Source organism: Numenius arquata, chromosome 9 (assembly GCF_964106895.1).
Source record: "Numenius arquata chromosome 9, bNumArq3.hap1.1, whole genome shotgun sequence".
NCBI classification, from domain to species: Eukaryota; Metazoa; Chordata; class Aves; order Charadriiformes; family Scolopacidae; genus Numenius; species Numenius arquata.
Window position 1 is genome coordinate 14,467,986 of NC_133584.1, and position 17,194 is coordinate 14,485,179.

General features: G+C 37.3%; 1 protein-coding gene across 3 annotated transcripts in view; it reads right to left on the bottom strand.

Moving 5' to 3' along the window:
• Positions 1-420: 420 nt before the first annotated feature.
• ATP13A3 (ATPase 13A3) overlaps positions 421-17,194 on the bottom strand; it is a 35,038-nt gene continuing 18,264 nt past the window's right edge. Inside the window, exons 15-32 of one of the 3 annotated variants that reach the window (XM_074154060.1) lie at positions 16,940-17,056; positions 15,879-15,896; positions 15,625-15,778; positions 15,418-15,538; positions 14,700-14,824; positions 13,613-13,791; positions 13,031-13,153; positions 12,868-12,947; positions 12,153-12,195; positions 11,946-12,055; positions 11,006-11,102; positions 10,059-10,131; positions 9,050-9,227; positions 7,851-8,044; positions 7,319-7,407; positions 7,040-7,120; positions 3,191-3,280; positions 421-1,673 (exon numbers count right to left, since the gene is read on the bottom strand). In XM_074154060.1, the coding sequence (XP_074010161.1) occupies positions 1,476-1,673; positions 3,191-3,280; positions 7,040-7,120; positions 7,319-7,407; positions 7,851-8,044; positions 9,050-9,227; positions 10,059-10,131; positions 11,006-11,102; positions 11,946-12,055; positions 12,153-12,195; positions 12,868-12,947; positions 13,031-13,153; positions 13,613-13,791; positions 14,700-14,824; positions 15,418-15,538; positions 15,625-15,778; positions 15,879-15,896; positions 16,940-17,056 (2,070 nt within the window). In that variant the 3' untranslated portion in view covers positions 421-1,475. The remainder of the gene's footprint in view (positions 1,674-3,190; positions 3,281-7,039; positions 7,121-7,318; positions 7,408-7,850; positions 8,045-9,049; positions 9,228-10,058; positions 10,132-11,005; positions 11,103-11,945; positions 12,056-12,152; positions 12,196-12,867; positions 12,948-13,030; positions 13,154-13,612; positions 13,792-14,699; positions 14,825-15,417; positions 15,539-15,624; positions 15,779-15,878; positions 15,897-16,939; positions 17,057-17,194) is intronic. The other 2 variants (XM_074154061.1, XM_074154062.1) reach the window with 2 other exon arrangements.

Consider the following 17,194-nt stretch of genomic DNA (forward strand, 5'->3'; position numbering starts at 1 on the left):
CCAGATCCCCTCCCAAAGCCTGGAGGTGCCTGAACCAGTCAGCTGCAGACTAGACAAAAGTCACAATTTTTATTATCTTCCCAAAGACGCTAAAGAAGACTTTCCTGACAGCTTAGCAAGTTAAAGATGGTTTGGAGATAAGTGATTTGTGGTTAAAAAAAAAAAAAAAAAAAAAAGAAGATTTAAGCTTTACAGGTGAAGACGATGCCTGCCTCTACATCTTTGCAGTTCTACTCTTCTAGTGGCCTTGTGTTTTGACACCACCTAATGGCAAAATGATGTATCACTACCCCTAGTGCTTAAGCAGCGTTATTGTTGATACAAGCACTTTTTTTTTTTTTAATAAGTAAAATCCACATAAGCCTTATAGTTCTGCAGCAAGACGGATTTTAGCTCATCTATTTTCTCTTATTTTTGTTTCATACAGCTACATATAGTGCTTAAGAAAGTGGTAGACTCTTTGAAATGCGTATGTTCTTAACATGCACAAATCCCAAGCGTGGGCATGTGAAAATATTCCCCCCTCCTACCCCCATTTCCCTTGCAGCAGTAACTCTGGCCTTACTACTTCAAGGTACATAGGAAAATTATCTCAACATTTAGATGAAAACATGGTCTACAAAGGGATAATCCAATCCTTCTGCTACAAAAAGCAAGGTCTGTGGAGAAATGCATAGCTAAATGTAATAAAACATGAGACAGAAGAAAGTATTAAGATTCTCCAGCCTTCCTTCTCCAAAAACTTCAGAGTGTAGCCAAATGCCTCCCCTCCACTGGAGGCCACCTAAGTCCTTCCTTGGGGTTAGCTAGAAAGGAAGCTAAGAACCCACTTGAAAGCAATGTGCTTTCTTCTTAAGGACAGAGCATACTGCTTTTATAGCATTCCCAGTTCCTGCTGTGGCAGACTAAAGAATTAAAACTTAAAATCCAAACTTTACACCTGGAAACACTCTTTACTAGTAGGGACAAACTTAGAGGTACACACATCAAAACTTCAGAACCGTTCTGAGGCACAAAGCTTTTCAAGAGTATCAAAAAAAAAACAAAACCCAAAAGGCATGACAAGGTCATGATGTGCCTCTAATATTACCAGGAACCCATCACATCATAGGGCTTACACAAACATGTGCCCAGGTAAGCAGGTTAGAACAATGATTGAGATACTCCAGGCAAATAAAGTGAACTTCTTTTAACTGCCCTGCAGTTTAAACCTTCAAATACATCTCATTTAGGAGTAATGAAATTTGAAAGAAGGTGGAAGGAAACACAATCATGTTTGCTCTGCCTAAGGTAACCTACATTTTTAAAATGTATAGCCAGAAGATGTCTGGCTCTGAAATTTGTATTCAGAGAGACAAAACAGTTGGAAATATTTGCATTAAAATTTGACATTTAGTGTACTGTAATTTCAAATAAAGCCTTAAAATTACATTCTTCTGAATACTACTGAAGACACATGCCACCAAGATCCACTGTTACGTTACAGTGATGATTTGATATGATCCGTTTCCTTGGGGTGGTGCTTTAGCTTCTGTTGTTGTTCTGGGTTTTGGTGGCCATTCTGGATCAACCAGCAGTTCCTGAGCTAGATGCATATACTTGGCTTTTGGTGTCTTCTCTCTACAACCAAACAGGGAAGAAAGAAAAGAGACTCCACACCGATCCACAGCCTCCTGCAGAAGTGAACAGATTTGAAAATTTGATTACAATAAGAAAAAAAAAAAACCAGTAAATCGATAGAATAAAAACTATTTTGTTTTCTAGTTTGCTATGTCATTGTCACATTGGACCTAGAAAGTAGTAGTACAGAAACTCTTCTGTTGGGTTCTCTCTTCTATACTGTGGTAGCAATGATATTTAAAAAACATTAAGAAAACCCAAGTATTCTATATTATCATAACGTCTAAGGTCACCAACAGCTTTTATGCATATGTTATATTAGTGTCAATAAGCACAGGTAAAACAGGCACCATTAATTGATGCTACTATTGAAGAATAAAAGCCTGCTCTAGAAAAAGCAGTCAAATTCCCAGAGTCTCAAAACACTTTTTAACCAATGAATTAACTAAAGGCAGCCAGGCAGCCACAAGTGGCAGTATTTAACTTGCTGATACTGTGAAACCTAAGTCCTACAGGTATTAACAGTTATTAAAACAGACACAAATTATTGAACTTAAGCCTGCCTTCCTATTTTTCCTCTCCTTGTCCCAAACGCATGTAGCTTAACTAGCTGGAGTAGAGAAACACCATTCCTCATTCTCAAGACTGGACCCCTTTCCTGTCTCAGAGCACCTGTAGTTCTGCAGGGCTGATGTTTAATAGAGATAATATTCTGTGGTTTTCTTCATGCTCAAAATTTCTATCAATTGGTGAACTGAACCAAACATGAGCCTTAAGCACAACCACCATTCTTCAGTGAATACAAAGCAATGTTTTCTTCAACAGCCTCAAAACGACAAATGTAAATCTGAAGTGAATACATTTAATGAAATTTAGCACTGAGAAATGAACCATTGTAATTTTAACAAAGACAAATGTACAACCAGCTAAAAGTAATAAGCCAACAGGCTTAAAAAAGAAAAAGCTAACTTTTACAGGGTTCACATATATTTCCTTTATGTATTAAAGGCAGAGGGGCAGACCAAGATTCACAGTCACCTGAAAAGCGGAAGCTAAATCCTTCAGTCTCCTAAACCAACTGAAGTAGTAATAACATACTTTCATCTGACATTTGGTTTTGTTTCATTTATACATGCTGTAAATTATTGCTGTCACGAGACAGTGTTCTCAAACCCTAAAACAAATTAATCTAATAAAGAACTGGGTTAGACGCAGCATCAGTAATTCTGCTTCCAAGCAAATCAAGACGTTCTCCAGTCCTAGCATGCTAACTTGCGACAACACAAAATTTGCTAATGTGCAAACTGAAGATAAGGTGAGAAAAGTCTTAAAAGCAATCCTCTGGGTTTGCTTCGCAGTTCTTGTATACAGAGTTATATTCCTTAAGCGTCAACACGGAGAGAAATATAAAACCAGAAGCCTTTCCTTTTAATATTCAAGTTACAGAAATCTAATTTAAACAGTCCTAAGCTTAAGATAAGGCAACAGACAGTTACAGATCATAAAAAAAGACAAAACTGAATTAATCAGCATGCACTTAAATGATGACAGCAAAATACTAGTCTCCAACCTGAGGCGGCTGGGGTATGGTGAGGCGATATTCTCCTTGTTTGTCTCGATTGAACACAACCTTCCAAAGGATCATATCAAGGAGGACATTCTGTGAGACATTGCAGTGAGCGGGAAGAATTAAAGAAACTAATGATCATTTGTTGTTAGTGTGCATATTACAAATAAAACCCAAAATAGTGTGTTAGGCGTAACTAATTCACTGCCAGGCAAAATGGAGAGTTTACGTTATTTGTCAGCATACTTAAGTGATAAATATTTTCATTCTTGAAGTGCTCACATGACATTTAAGAATATGAACATGTACTTTAAATCAATAGCAATAATGACCAAAACTGCATCCATCGATACAGGTAAAAATCATAAATACAGATTCTTAATGTGTTTCAGTACTCCAATAAACCTCTCATAGCTTGTTTTAAACCAGTGACGTTCCCAGAAAAGCTTCAGTGGGGTGGCAAAGCTGAGCCACCAGCAGGAATTCTGAAGGAATTCTGTAGGAGCCGTTCCAGATTTTGGAAAAGAGGGCAGAACTTGAACAGTACGTTCAGTACAGCTGGTTATTTCCATAGTGCTGTGTGGGCGGACCCGAGCCTTGAACAAATCCGACAACACAGGTGTGAACCTGTATCTTCCATGGCCTTGAGCGTTCAGCTCTGCTCTTTGGACAGATTCCATTTCTCACATCTGACTAACCTCCGCCCTTGAGAAAGGGGAGCTGATTAGCCAGGCTTTTATAATAGATTTTATAATGCTCCTGATTTTATAATATACTAGAATTTTATATTGCTTTTATAAAGCTCATGCCAACAAATCTTCAGCTTGTTAGATGTTCATTTTTGAAGCCAGTCTGGTTTAAGTATGTCTATATCAGGCATCGGGGTAAGGAGGAACATCTGCTAGGATCTGCCTTTGTTGTGCAATGTTTTCTATCATCTGGCAGAAAGAACACGCGTGCTTTGTGAACCTAATCTGGCACCCACATGGAAGGAGCAAAAGCTTCACACAGCATTTCGGAAAACATCTTTGGGACAACCAGTCAGAAACCATTCCTGTTGTAGAAGCAATTAAGAAACTACATACCAGAGTAGTGTGACACAAGTGTCAAACTGGCAAGTGTGACAAAAGATTGATCCAATCGCTCTTGTATCTCATCATTATAAGACAGTTAAAGAGGTAATTATTGACGGATTAGTCTCAGCAGAATAAGCTCTAGGTGATATACCTACAGAGCACCTTGCTAAAAGAAGTAAGGATATGCTACCAGCAGCTTTTCCTAGATACTCAGAAGTTGACCTGTGGTACCCAGTAACTCTGTAGGGAAAAGTGCAGTGAGCAGAAAATCCAGCCAGGCACCCGAGGACAGAGGGCAATGAGCTGGACTGGAAGTGAAAATGAAACAGCCTGTCATTTCCACACAACCCACTGGACCCAGTGAGTTGGCACCACATGAAAAAGCTTCAGGGAGCTTTCAGACACGCACAGATCAAAAGGTGGGACAAAAGCAGGGTAAGGTTATGGAAGGAGAAGCATATTATCATAGAACAAGGTTTGGGATTTGAGGATCACTAGCAATGCTTCTGTTGGACACCTGCTGTACAGTAAGACAACTTAGGTCTAAAGAAAGCATTCAACTAACAGCAAAAGTGGAAGAAATAGGTTTTTAGACAAAGTAGAACGTCCTAAACAATGTCAAGAAAATTAAATTCTATAATTCTTTTCCACTCCTAAAGTATGGGCAACAAGATAAATAGGAAAGTCTGGCTAAAGGGAATGTGACAAATCATCCTACCCATTTTGGTAATGACAGTGAAGAGACTGAAGTGTTGAAAGATACTAATGCAGACCTGCACAGGAAAGAGAGGGAGGTGGGGCTTGAAATACTGGGTGAAAGTCAAATGCTCTACAGTAATTATATTGCTTAGGTTATGGTTACTAGAAACTCAGACGTTTACAGATTGACACGGCAACCAACAAGGCCCAGGAGTGGAACCTCATGAACATTTAAACCAGAGGAGAACCATTTGTCCTCGAGACACGCGCTGATGCGCCGACTGACACACTGCATGGACTTTCTACTAGAGCCCTTACGTTTCCAGAACAGAAACATCACCAGATTGTATAAAAGTTAGAAAGACCATGCAGAACAAAGTAATTTTTCAGCAGAAGCTAAGTTTAACTTCTTTCTCTCAATAAAGTTTATCAGCAGACTGAAAATTGTAACGACCACCTATTTACACTCCAGGTGTCAACACAAAGCTCATTCCCAAGGAATAATCTTAGCGCTTCAAAAAAGCTGATTTCCCAGAGATGGTAATAAAAACATCAATACTGATTAGAAAAAGTAAACAGGAAAAAGAATTTCTATCCATAAGGTTTGTTTTAAATTTATCATAAGATAAAAAAGCCACAATTCCACATCTTCAGAATAACTATTTTGTTTCAGTAGCAAAGACCACAATATACATAAAATTTAACTTTTAACAAAGAAAAAAAGGAGGCAAAAAAAGAAAACTATTAGAAGTTTGGTAGTAAAAAAAAAAAAAAGAAAGAATTAAAGGACATGAAGGAAACCTCAATCACAAGCAGGGTTAGAGTAAATATAGGGCAATGTAAGAAAGGCACAAGATCTTTACGAGAGGATAGACTTATTAATGACAGGGCAAAGGCCAAAAAAATTAATATTTACTGCCATGTTTTGGAAAAGATAAGTTATTACCTATCATGTGAAAACAACTGAAAAACATATTCCAATAGGCAGCAACAAAATAGCATATATTGCAAATTCTATTTGGAACAACATTTTGAACACAAAGCCTTGATAATTTTATTAAACTATCAAAAAAACCCAACTTTTGTTGATTTTATTTTTACTAAGTCGCAAATAAAAGGGAAAAAACTAGTCAACTGGAAAGAATATTAATGCTGTAGTAATCTTCAAAGGCCAAAATGGTACGATATAAGCAAACATTATCCTGGTTACCTTGATAACAATCCCTCACATAGTAATGGAAATACTGAGTAGAAGCTGCAGAAAATGTTATACAGTGAAAACAGATAATTGTAGTGTGCAAGCCCTAGATAATGTTGAAAGGCTGCTTCATCTAGCAGGAAAAAAAAATAGTGACTAACAGCTACAAGCAAAATCCAGATGTACTCAGGTTGAAAATAAGGCATCAATTTAACAGGAAGAAGAACTAACCACAGGAATAAGTGACTGGCTTTGAATGCATCTGTCAAACTCCAATTCTTGGAAGCAACAGAGAGGGACCTGGATGAAAGGTTGGGCATGTTTCTGCCCACATTAACTCCGGAATTACAGCAGAAGAAGAGGTCAATACCCAGAGTGACTGACTTTGGAGAAGCTCGGGGCTTGAAAAAGCAGATCTGCATGAACATCTCTACTTCCAGACTTGGATCAGATTAGATGAACAAGACCTGCATTATTCTGAACAATAAGCCATGTATATGATCCAACTGAATAAAGATGGGGTCCCCTAAGGATTTTATATAGTTTTTTATTATGTTGTTATTTTGAACTGAACTAACACAGCAAATAAATATGGAGAGTATTGTTCTATGAAACAGTCAAAATAATTGAAGTCTTTCAAGTTTTCACACTTTTTTTTTATTAATAAAGAAGCTTTTAAGATTATGCTTTTAAGACAGAAAACCTTGCTTAAATCTAGCCTACAAGGACATTTTTAGGAATACAAACGTAACAGGAAAACAGTGGCCACTTACACTGGCACACTGTGAAGAGAGGCCTTCTAAACAAAAGACAAACACATAACCTGGAAAAAAAGGCTCACTTAACAGACAAGCATTTTTTTCCATTTGAATTTCTTACCTCCGTCAGCACGGATACAATTGCATTAATAACAACAACGATGAGAATCCTTAGGCGCCACTCATATGGCACACACACGAGCTGTAAGAAAAAGTTGCCAGAGGTTAGCAACACACATATGAAGTAAACACACATTGAGAACAGGCTCAGCATTATAAATTCTCCCTTTCCCCCCATAGAGATGCAAAGTTAAGGCTCTAAAGGGGTCAAGCTTGCCCAAAAGGCAGCCAACCAGTTATCCCAGGAAGCACAGACACTTGCACATCTGCTGAATCTTACCTCAAGAAATGAATCAATAGATTCGACAGGATGCAACATGATGAAAAATATGAAGACATAAAGAACTATCACAGATATAACAAACAGAACTGTAAGAGAAGAAAATATTTTAATTGGACCATCTTACAAGCAGAGTTTTAGGCATTTTTTCCATGTATCATGTGTTCATTACCCCCTGGAAATAACCTCTTCCTCTAAACCCCTTCCAGGCAGAATTTGGTACTACAAGCTGTGCTGACAGCCGTGAAGAGACAGAAGGCCAGACTCAGTTTCTCACTGGCTCACTTATGGAGCCTAAGTGTATATACACATACACTTCTATAAACAAAGCAACTATTAACACAAATTTCTCCATACAGTTTAATACCTCCCTATCTCTACCTCTGATTATCAGAGAATAACTGCGCTATGTTCTCCTGGCAACACTATTACTGCTGATGTGGCACAGGATAACTGTAAGCGAGCCATGGATAAACAAGTACAGAGTCACTTGAGTTTTACTTGGAACTGTATATAGTAAGAAAGGACTTACAGTTTTTGTAGGATGGTTGTCTAAAGGGCTTTCCTTTAGAAAAGACAATTGCCACTATGAGGTACTGAAAACTGGATATAAAAAACAAAGTTGTGTTTTCATAATTTTTAATGTAATGTTCATCATAATCATGAAGAGTCTCATTCCCATGGTGTGCAGAGCTGGTGTTTGTGGCATCCGATAGATTACATGCACTACAACATAATAATAAAGAAACCATTTAACATCAAGTTAAGGAGACGATGCAAACAAGACCTACTTATTAACAAAATTAATGACAGAACAAATTGCTACAGTAGTAAACAAATCTTAACCTTGAAAACCAATTACAGGTAGTACGAAATAACTCAAAACTGCGGCAGGGAGGTAGCAATTTTTGTGACTTCTGAGCTTCAAGTTCTTTTATGCTTCCGGCTCGTAAATTCACTACACAAACTGTTTATAAACTATCACTCTGGATACACTTTGAAGACAAGTAAGAAAATATTGTAATCTTAAAAAAAAAAAAAGATTAAATCACCTCTTCATTTTCAGAAATATGAATTTGATTTACTGGAACTCTAACAGCAAAACAAAACTTTATAATATAGAAAAGTTAAAATATGTCTGAAACGCTAATTTCAAATTTCAATCTCAACTGTCACCAAGTTGAGGAGTCTTCAGACCCTGCAGTCTGGCTCTGACCCAGTTTTGAATTTCAGCCATCAGGTAACTCCTATATAGAATCATAGAATCATTCAGGTTGGAAAAGACCCTTGGGATCATCGAGTCCAACCATCTACCCTACTCTACAAAGTTTTTCCCTACACCATATCCCCCAACACCACATCTAAACGACTCTTAAACTCATCCAAGGATGGTGACTCAAACACCTCCCTGGGCAGCCCGTTCCAGTGTCTGATCACTCTTACTGTGAAGAACTTCTTCCTAATGTCTAGTCTAAACCTACCCTGTTGCAACTTGAAGCCATTCCCTCTTGTTCTATCGCTATTTGCTTGTGAGAAGAGACCAGCGCCAACCTTATTATAATACACTTATATTAGTGTGCTTTTCAGAAAAAAAGTCAGCAGACTAACAAGCTCCCATACAGAAGCTTTATTTACAAAGTCCCCAAAGGAGGTCAATAAAGAAGAGAGCAATTATTGCCTAGAGCTTCCCAATCGTTATCGTATCTTGCATGAAGCGACTGAAACACTTACTCAGATTCCTCTGTCCACGGCTCATACCAGGACTGCTGTTTGACCCAAAAAAACCCAAAGATTTGGAAAGCAAGGCAGATGATGATCTGAGACAAAACGGAACACAGAAGTGGACCTGAGATAAGACCTGATGGAGGCCTCCGTGCAACAAGCTCCTTCCAAGCAGGGTTCAGACTCACTGCAGAGAAAGGAAAACAAAGTACACATTACATCATTATGGTTTTCAAGAGTTACCCTGTTCACATTCTGTGGAATTAGAATAGCTTGCTCATGACATCACTTTAATAATTAGTCCAGAACTGCAAGGGTGAAACCACCTTGGAAATATTACACCCCAGTAGAATAATGCCACAGTGCCTTCTATAGGCTGGTTACCCCCAGCAGCACAGGGCAGCAGGGGACCATAACAGAAGCCATAAGATTTCAGAAATTAGTGGTGTCTGGCCAAATTCTCTTTGTCTGGCAAAAGGACTTAAAGCTTGTCTCCTCAGTTTTGGTCTGCCATTGCTTCCAAGAAGCAGTTTCTATTAAACTTGAAAATGGAATTCTACTGTTAGCTAGTAAACAGAGTGCTGGGTTTCTGTGTGGAATCAAACGCTTCACTAGATAATAATTTTTAAGTAAAACACTTTGTGGACAGAAGTTCAACTAAAAATGCAAGAAACCGTAACATTTGAGAAAGATGATATTGGAACAACTCCTGGTCTGATTCCAAAACCAGTTTCCTCATGTCAATAGAGATTTACGACTTCCTGTGCTGCAAAGAACTACTTTTCTAAGATCATGCCCACAAACTGCTTTTTGTATGACAACATTTCACAAACTTCAGATGAATAACTCAGTACACAGTGGTTTGGGTTTTTAATGCATATACTGTAGCAGTCGTAACATCCTAACTATATGTCACAGTGCTTACTCCAAACAGCCTGTAATTAAATATTAAAGAAAATTTGACCAAGCAAAAACTGCTTCATAGAAGCCAGCAGTAATAATTCAGCACATTACTTACTAGTGAAGACAACCACCAAAATGATTGCCAAATCAATGAAGAGAAACTGGAAATCTCCCAAATTGCTCAGGATCTAGACAGGAATCACAATTGAAACATTGGTAATTTCTTCACAACAAGAAACATCTTACAGTGACACTCCTACAGCATTAATTCTTTAAGTTTCACTCTATAATCTAGACGATCTCTTGTCAAACTGGCTTCCTTTATCTGCAGGAGTCTTGAATACTCTACAATTCACAGATCAGTTCCTGAAGTATCAAGGTATGAAACCATTTCAGTTTCAAGATGCATAAGCTATCTGTATTGGAAATTTGTTTGTAATCAAACTTCTATTACTGAATCTTACAAACCAACGAAATTACAGTTTAAGCCCACAGTTTTCTCTAAACACTATAACCTTACTATGTAGTTATGCAGTTGTCAAAATTTCCACCTGAAAGGTCCTTCAATACTTTGCATGTCTAATTTACTCAGAATACAAATTAAAATACAGGTTTTCTACCACATGCCATATTGTGAATCCAAACTTATTAACAAGAAATACTGCAATTTGCTTCCCCCCGCCCCCCCAACTCAATACTTGCAAGTTGCTCTCTTTCAATCCTTATATAAAAGGAATGCATTGCCCTTTATTTACAGTTAGGCTATTTGAAAAAGCTGACAGTTTAAGTAATGGAAAACTGTATTTTTGTTCAATTTATATGCTTTGTATTCTAGACTTTCTATTCACAGGCATTAGTTACTGCCTTTTTAAAATAGATACTACCACGTTTTTCATACATTTAATATAAAAAAAGCAAAAAAATACTAACAATACTTTTAGTCCAAAGACAGTTTTTAGAATGCGGGTGTTGTGTACTCAAAGAGACTTGCAACAATTTATATTAAATATCAATTTTCAAATCTCTGAATTACATTGTGCTTAAACACAATTATATACTTACAGAATATAGCAGAGTAACACTGATGTACTGGATAATGCTGTATAATGCCATGAACTTAAATACACAGAAGGAAGTTATTAAAGCAGCACGGCCTTCCCTGTCAAAACAAATGCAATCGTGTAACTAGAAAGCTTTCTGTGCCAGCAATTAAATTCTGCTTAGCAGAACATTAGCTGCAATTAAACATATCAGCAAACCCTTTGAGGGACATCAGGCTGAGACACACGGAGAAAAAGGGTAGAGAATGGTGCACTTTCAAGTACAAAGTTGTGAGCATGCCTTCTGAACTGAGCCATGGCCTTATTTCGGTCTTCTTTCGATTTTGTGGTTTTCCAACAGAGGTTTTAAAACGAAGGTCTGCTTCCAAAAGCATCTATGAAGCACTAGTTTACTACACAGATTGAACGAACATGCAGTCAGCCACAGAGCTGCTGACTTCAGAAATGTTTCTGACTATGCATTACTTCATTAGTTCCACACAGAATTAAGTACACTCTTCTCTGGTTGACCTTTATCCAAAATTATTACCTAAGTACCAATTCTAGAACCAAAAATTGGTCAAACCCTATTTAGAAAATTTGTTTTCTACTTTGTATGGTGCTGAGCAGTTATCTGAAGAATTTTAATGCTTGCAATTACACACAGCCTTTATGGAAACTAACACAGTCTCTACAGTATCAAATTAAATACTAACACATAGAAGGTCACTCACGCTCTAAAGAATTAACTTTACATGGAAAAAAGGCGTTTATAATAAAATACTAAATCATGCTACGGCAAGCCCTTGCTCAGAGTACCTTCAGTGAAGATGCAGAACTACTAAAAATGTATGACTTGTTCTTTAATTCCAGCTGGTTTCCTACAGCATCAAACATACACTAACACAGGGTATGCAAAACGACTTCCATGGACACATTTGAGTTTCCATAAGTGGCATTACCTGATCAGCTTTGGCACGCAGGAAATACTAGGTGTCCTGGAAGTGAATGGTGATGCCACAGAAGCCTCAAGTTCAGATAAAGATATACCACCATGTGCCCTTTTTAGCGCCTGCCAGTTAACATTGAAAAAGAGAACATTAAAACTTGCTTTCTGCTTTAAAATTTCACTGAACAGTTCTGTATGGAAGATAAAAAAATATACTTACACCACAGTCATTTGCTCCATCTCCACACATGCCCACATAGTAACTATAAAAGCCAAACAGATGTCAGCATTCTGGATCATTCCATAATCACAGCCCAGTTAGCTTATTTCATTAAATACTTCTATACTAATTGACTTGTTCACAGACTGCATAATAATGAGTGGTCATTAATGCTGAAAGCAATCACTGTTCCCATTATACATATAAGGAAGTAGACAGAAAAGTTAATGTGACATAGCCACGTCAATCAAACCAATAACGGTTATCAGCCGTCTGTCATTCCAAGGTGGTTTCTAAAGCACCTTTGCTCCAGGGAGAGACTTGTGCAGTTCACACAGCTGCACGGCCTGACACCAGCAAACAATACACTGACCACATCTGAACAGAAGTCATCCCATTAATACCTCTTTAATACACAGAAGACACTTGATGGATTTATTTATTAAGCCAAACAACTAGATTTATAAAATACATTAGTCAGTTTAGTTATTCATCATTTATAACTTCACGGAAAGTCTGAAACTTTCACAACTAGCCAGCAGATGGTACTACTCTCATTCCTGCTCAGCTAATAGGCTCATCTAACAACTCAAGGAAGTTTTATTAGCCCAGTCTTTTTCATTTGGCAAAACTGCTAGTGGCCCACACAATTATTTCTTCTATCACACCAAACACTGTCAGCCCTTCTGCTTTCTATGCTTAAGCAAATACTCACTCGACATTTTGTAAAGCTTCCACCAACTGAGTTTTCTGATCCGGCGCCATGCGAGCAAACACAGTGCCGTGTAACACAAGCTGGAAGACAGAAAATGTCTTAACGCTCACAGGACAATGTCTGTTCACCATCAAAAGTGCCCACACTCAAGTAAAATGCTCACCTTGGGTACCAGGTCCTGAAAATGCTCCAAAATCACTGCAAATGACTTTCCATTCATTGCGAAATGGTATTTGGTCATCTGGAGATCCTCGAGGCTTTCATGGACCAATTTAACTGGAATATCCTGTCAGAAGTAATTTAATAGTCTAGCTGTAGTGTATTTACACAGATACCCTGTCATTTCAAGCTAATACTCAGAAGGGTATTCCCAGACATCCCCACACTAGAGGAGGTTTCTTAGAATGTTACTTGAAAGAAAATCTCATACAATGAAAACAATTACTTAGTAATAAGAAAATGTGGTTTAATGTTTCAACTACCAGCAGCTAGAACACTCTTAACAGATTGAAATGCAGGGAAAAAACACACCTGTCTCCTGCACAACTAAAATGTTGAATGTCACATCAGTTAAAAAACTAGCTCCCCCAGCTGTTTTACCACACCCTGGTATTTTAAGATCTGAAAGTCAACTAGTACATCAATTTTGATTTGACACTTAACAGCAGATTTGCTACTTAATGGAATAAGATAAAAAGAAAGAAACTCAACAGTAAAACTAACTGCTTGCATTTTAAGGTATTACCTCTGAGTTTATGGCTGGTGATGAACTAGTGCATTTTGCGAGGGTATCTGCATAATGCCAGTTGATCCTGGCAGCCTGCCCATCCTTTGGAGGTAGTGCTTCAGCAATAATGACCTTATCCTGAGGTAGAATCATTCCACAGTCTCTGGCCACAGAGATAGCAGTTAACATGTTATCCCCTGTTAAACAATTGCATTTAGAAAGGTTTCAGTTAGAAAAGGATCAATAGCATATACTGATACTCCACATAAAAGAAAAGCCAGTTTTAAACTAGGAGGACAATGCCTAACGTACCAGTGACAGCCTGAGGGCAAACTAAGCCCACAGACAAAATTCAAAGCCCTCCCCTGGACTAATATCACTAGAAACTTTGTGTGCTTCTTTCAGCCATAAAGATCTCTTATTGACCAAATCTTAGTTTATATTGGAAGTCAGGCAGAAAACATGCAACCATTTAAATACCACTTTTCAAACACAGTCACAGAACGTGCAAACACTGAGTTGCGTTGCTAGCCTATCAAAACACAATTCCAAAGCTGCAATACCTGTGATTTAAAAAGCAACCACATGTTGCATGCAAAACACTGAGCACAGATAGCTAGCCAGCTTACGGGGATATAAGTCATGCTTATAAAAAAAAAATCCAATACAGAGTGACTTTTTATAATATAATTAAAAATGGTAGGGACCCTCAGGAGGTCCTTGCATCCACCCTCCTGCTCAAAGGAGGGTCAGTCATAAGAGTAGACAAGGACTTTCACTTTGTCTGATTTTGAAGACCTCTAAGGTTTTTTCATCCTTCCATTCAGTATAAAGTAACTTGTGCATGGAGGCAGGGAGACGAAACAACAGAGTAGAATTAATCCCCATACTGGTTTCTGATCTCTGACTTACCAAAGCAACTTTCACCCAAAAAGAAACACTGGTGCTTGAATATTCTCACAATAGTTTCTAAACTTCCCTCTTGCTATAAATACAGTGTAATCCCAACCTATTGACACTAAAATTTGGCTTCATACACTCTAATTAAAGTAAGACCAAAAAGAGATGGATTTTTATCTTTTAGTATGAATGTTTACATGCTAACCTGTAACCATGACAGTGCGAATGTTGGCTTTATGCAAGTCTTCAAGTACAGCAGGGGTTTCTTGCTTTAGCTTGTTTTGCATTATAATTAACCCCATAAAATCCATGTTGCTTTCAATAGCATCTCTGTAGGAAAAGTGACAATGAAAAAAAAATTTGAAAAATTACAATTATTAGATGTAGCCTAAAGAGTCTGATTTTCTGTTTATCAAAGTAAATGGACATGTTTATTTTTAACTGTGAAAATTAAAGAATTAGCTTTAGAAAAGTGACCCGAGAAATATCATCATTCACATTCAAGTATACTTATCTCCCTTGTTTTAGTTTAAAATCCACATGCACAGGAGGGCTTCCACTATGTGCCATTATCTTTAATAGATGATATGTTTAAGTAACAAAGTAACAAAAGAAATTTGATGAGGTTTTTCTGCCACGTTAGCATAAATTAAACACCATAAAGAATTATTATTACAGTTAATTTCAAGCTTAAAGATGTTCCTCAGAATTCACATTATTGCAGAAAAACTTCCTTAGGTTGAGTTTCTATGTATTGTCCAGGGTACAAATAAAGAATGCACAGAACTACGTATGCCAAGACAGAAGAGTAGTAGTAAACAAGAGTAGTAATTGATTTAAACAAAAATAAATTTTTCATAATTAATCCAAAGCATGTAGCTTTTAAAGCCCGTTACTTATTAACAAAATGAAGTCACTCTTACCTATTAATAGTCTGGACTTTGTGCCATGTAAGCTTAGACTCCAATTTTCTGTGAGCAAGAGCAATAACTCGGAAGCCCTGCTTAGTGTATTCTTCCAGGACACGCTCAAAGTCAACAGGAACTTTAAAAAGGTCAAGTTTAGAGTTATTAAAATTATTCATATTACAGCTGAACTACACAAGAAATAAAAGTAGTTTGTTCCTTTACCTGTTTCCTGCTTACACAAGCTGGCAATCACTTCAGGGGCACCTTTCATGTAAGCATCCATTCTCTTCTCCCCTAGAACTCTCGCTATTACACACATACGCTGCAAAACTGAAGAAAATGGAAACTGGCGCACAATTCCAATCTCATAACTGGTCTGTGTCATACAGGAAGGAAGGAAGGAAAGAAGGAAGAAAAGGGTTACATCCATATACATTTTGAAAAAAGTACATGCTTAATTGAAAAAGCATACTTACCGAAAGCTCAAACAATTCCTAAAAAAAGAAAAAACACATTTACTGTAAATATTTATTCTTAAGTATTTTTTCAGCTACAAACTATTTCAACATAAATCAGTAAATGAATCTACACAGCACTCTCTATATTAAGTCACATAGTATTTGCAACGGATTTCATAAAAGCTGACTATAAATATACTGCATCTGTTTAGTATCCTTTATTTCAATTGATAGAACTTTAGAGCTTGATTTCTTGATTAGAATTTGCAAGATCTTTCACATTCCAATCTCCGTTTAGCCTATGTAAATGATTACAGTACTATGGTATTTCAGAATGAGGCTATGATCATTACGTACATCCCCAAAAAATCATGTAGTAAGCTTCAAGAATGTTCACATGTCAACTGCTGCACAGGAATTACTGCTGTGCAGATACACCAAGTTCTGAACAAAAAAAGATGCTTCTGTCTACTAGAGTAAGACTCATACAGAGGAACCAACTTGCTATAGCCTCCCACTACCCTGTGTGTGATAATCTGAATATATAGACACATGCTTAAATTTCCCCTCCTGAAGTACTAAAAAAATACTTCAAAACACAGATAGAAGAAAATTTTAAATCTGCCAAGCACATGTTATTTTTAACTGGACACTTAATTAAAACATACATCTCTAAGGTACAACGGTGGCAAGAACTCTGTGCTGTGGAGTGACATTAACAAAAAGTTGTTTTAGCTGGAACAGCAAGGTGAGTACACCTAAGCACTTCATTAGCACACTAAGAATTTGGTAGTGATACCAATATTAAAATGCATAGGCTCAAAAAGCATTCGAGCACTTTATAACCAGTCCATAAGGGCAATAAATGCTGGCAATCAGTCTGCTCACCCTGAAAGCAGCGTATACTGAACCACTACCTTAAACAACGCTTTAAACCTGTCTTCTCGATCTTTGCCATCAAAAACCCCAGTTTTGATACTGTTTGGATTACATCAGCCAGAACCACAGCATATGGTAAAACGTATTTTTTAAACACGAAGGATTACTTTAACTGAAAGAATTGCTTTGAGTTTTTATACCATTTCTTGATTTGTTGCGTGCTTGCATTCTGGGAAAAGTTGTTTTGAAGGTCGAACCACTGTTGGCATGATTCGATTATGAAGGGCTGTTTCCTCCTCAGTTGCTTCCTCTAAAATCTGTATTAAAAATAATCAACTAATTTATACATTCATTAACTTTGATTTTCTCTTAATATAATTTTCAGGAAAAAAACAGCCTTGGAAACCAGCCCAAGGTGCAATGATCTTTCTAAACAAGATTTCCTGCGAGAATTA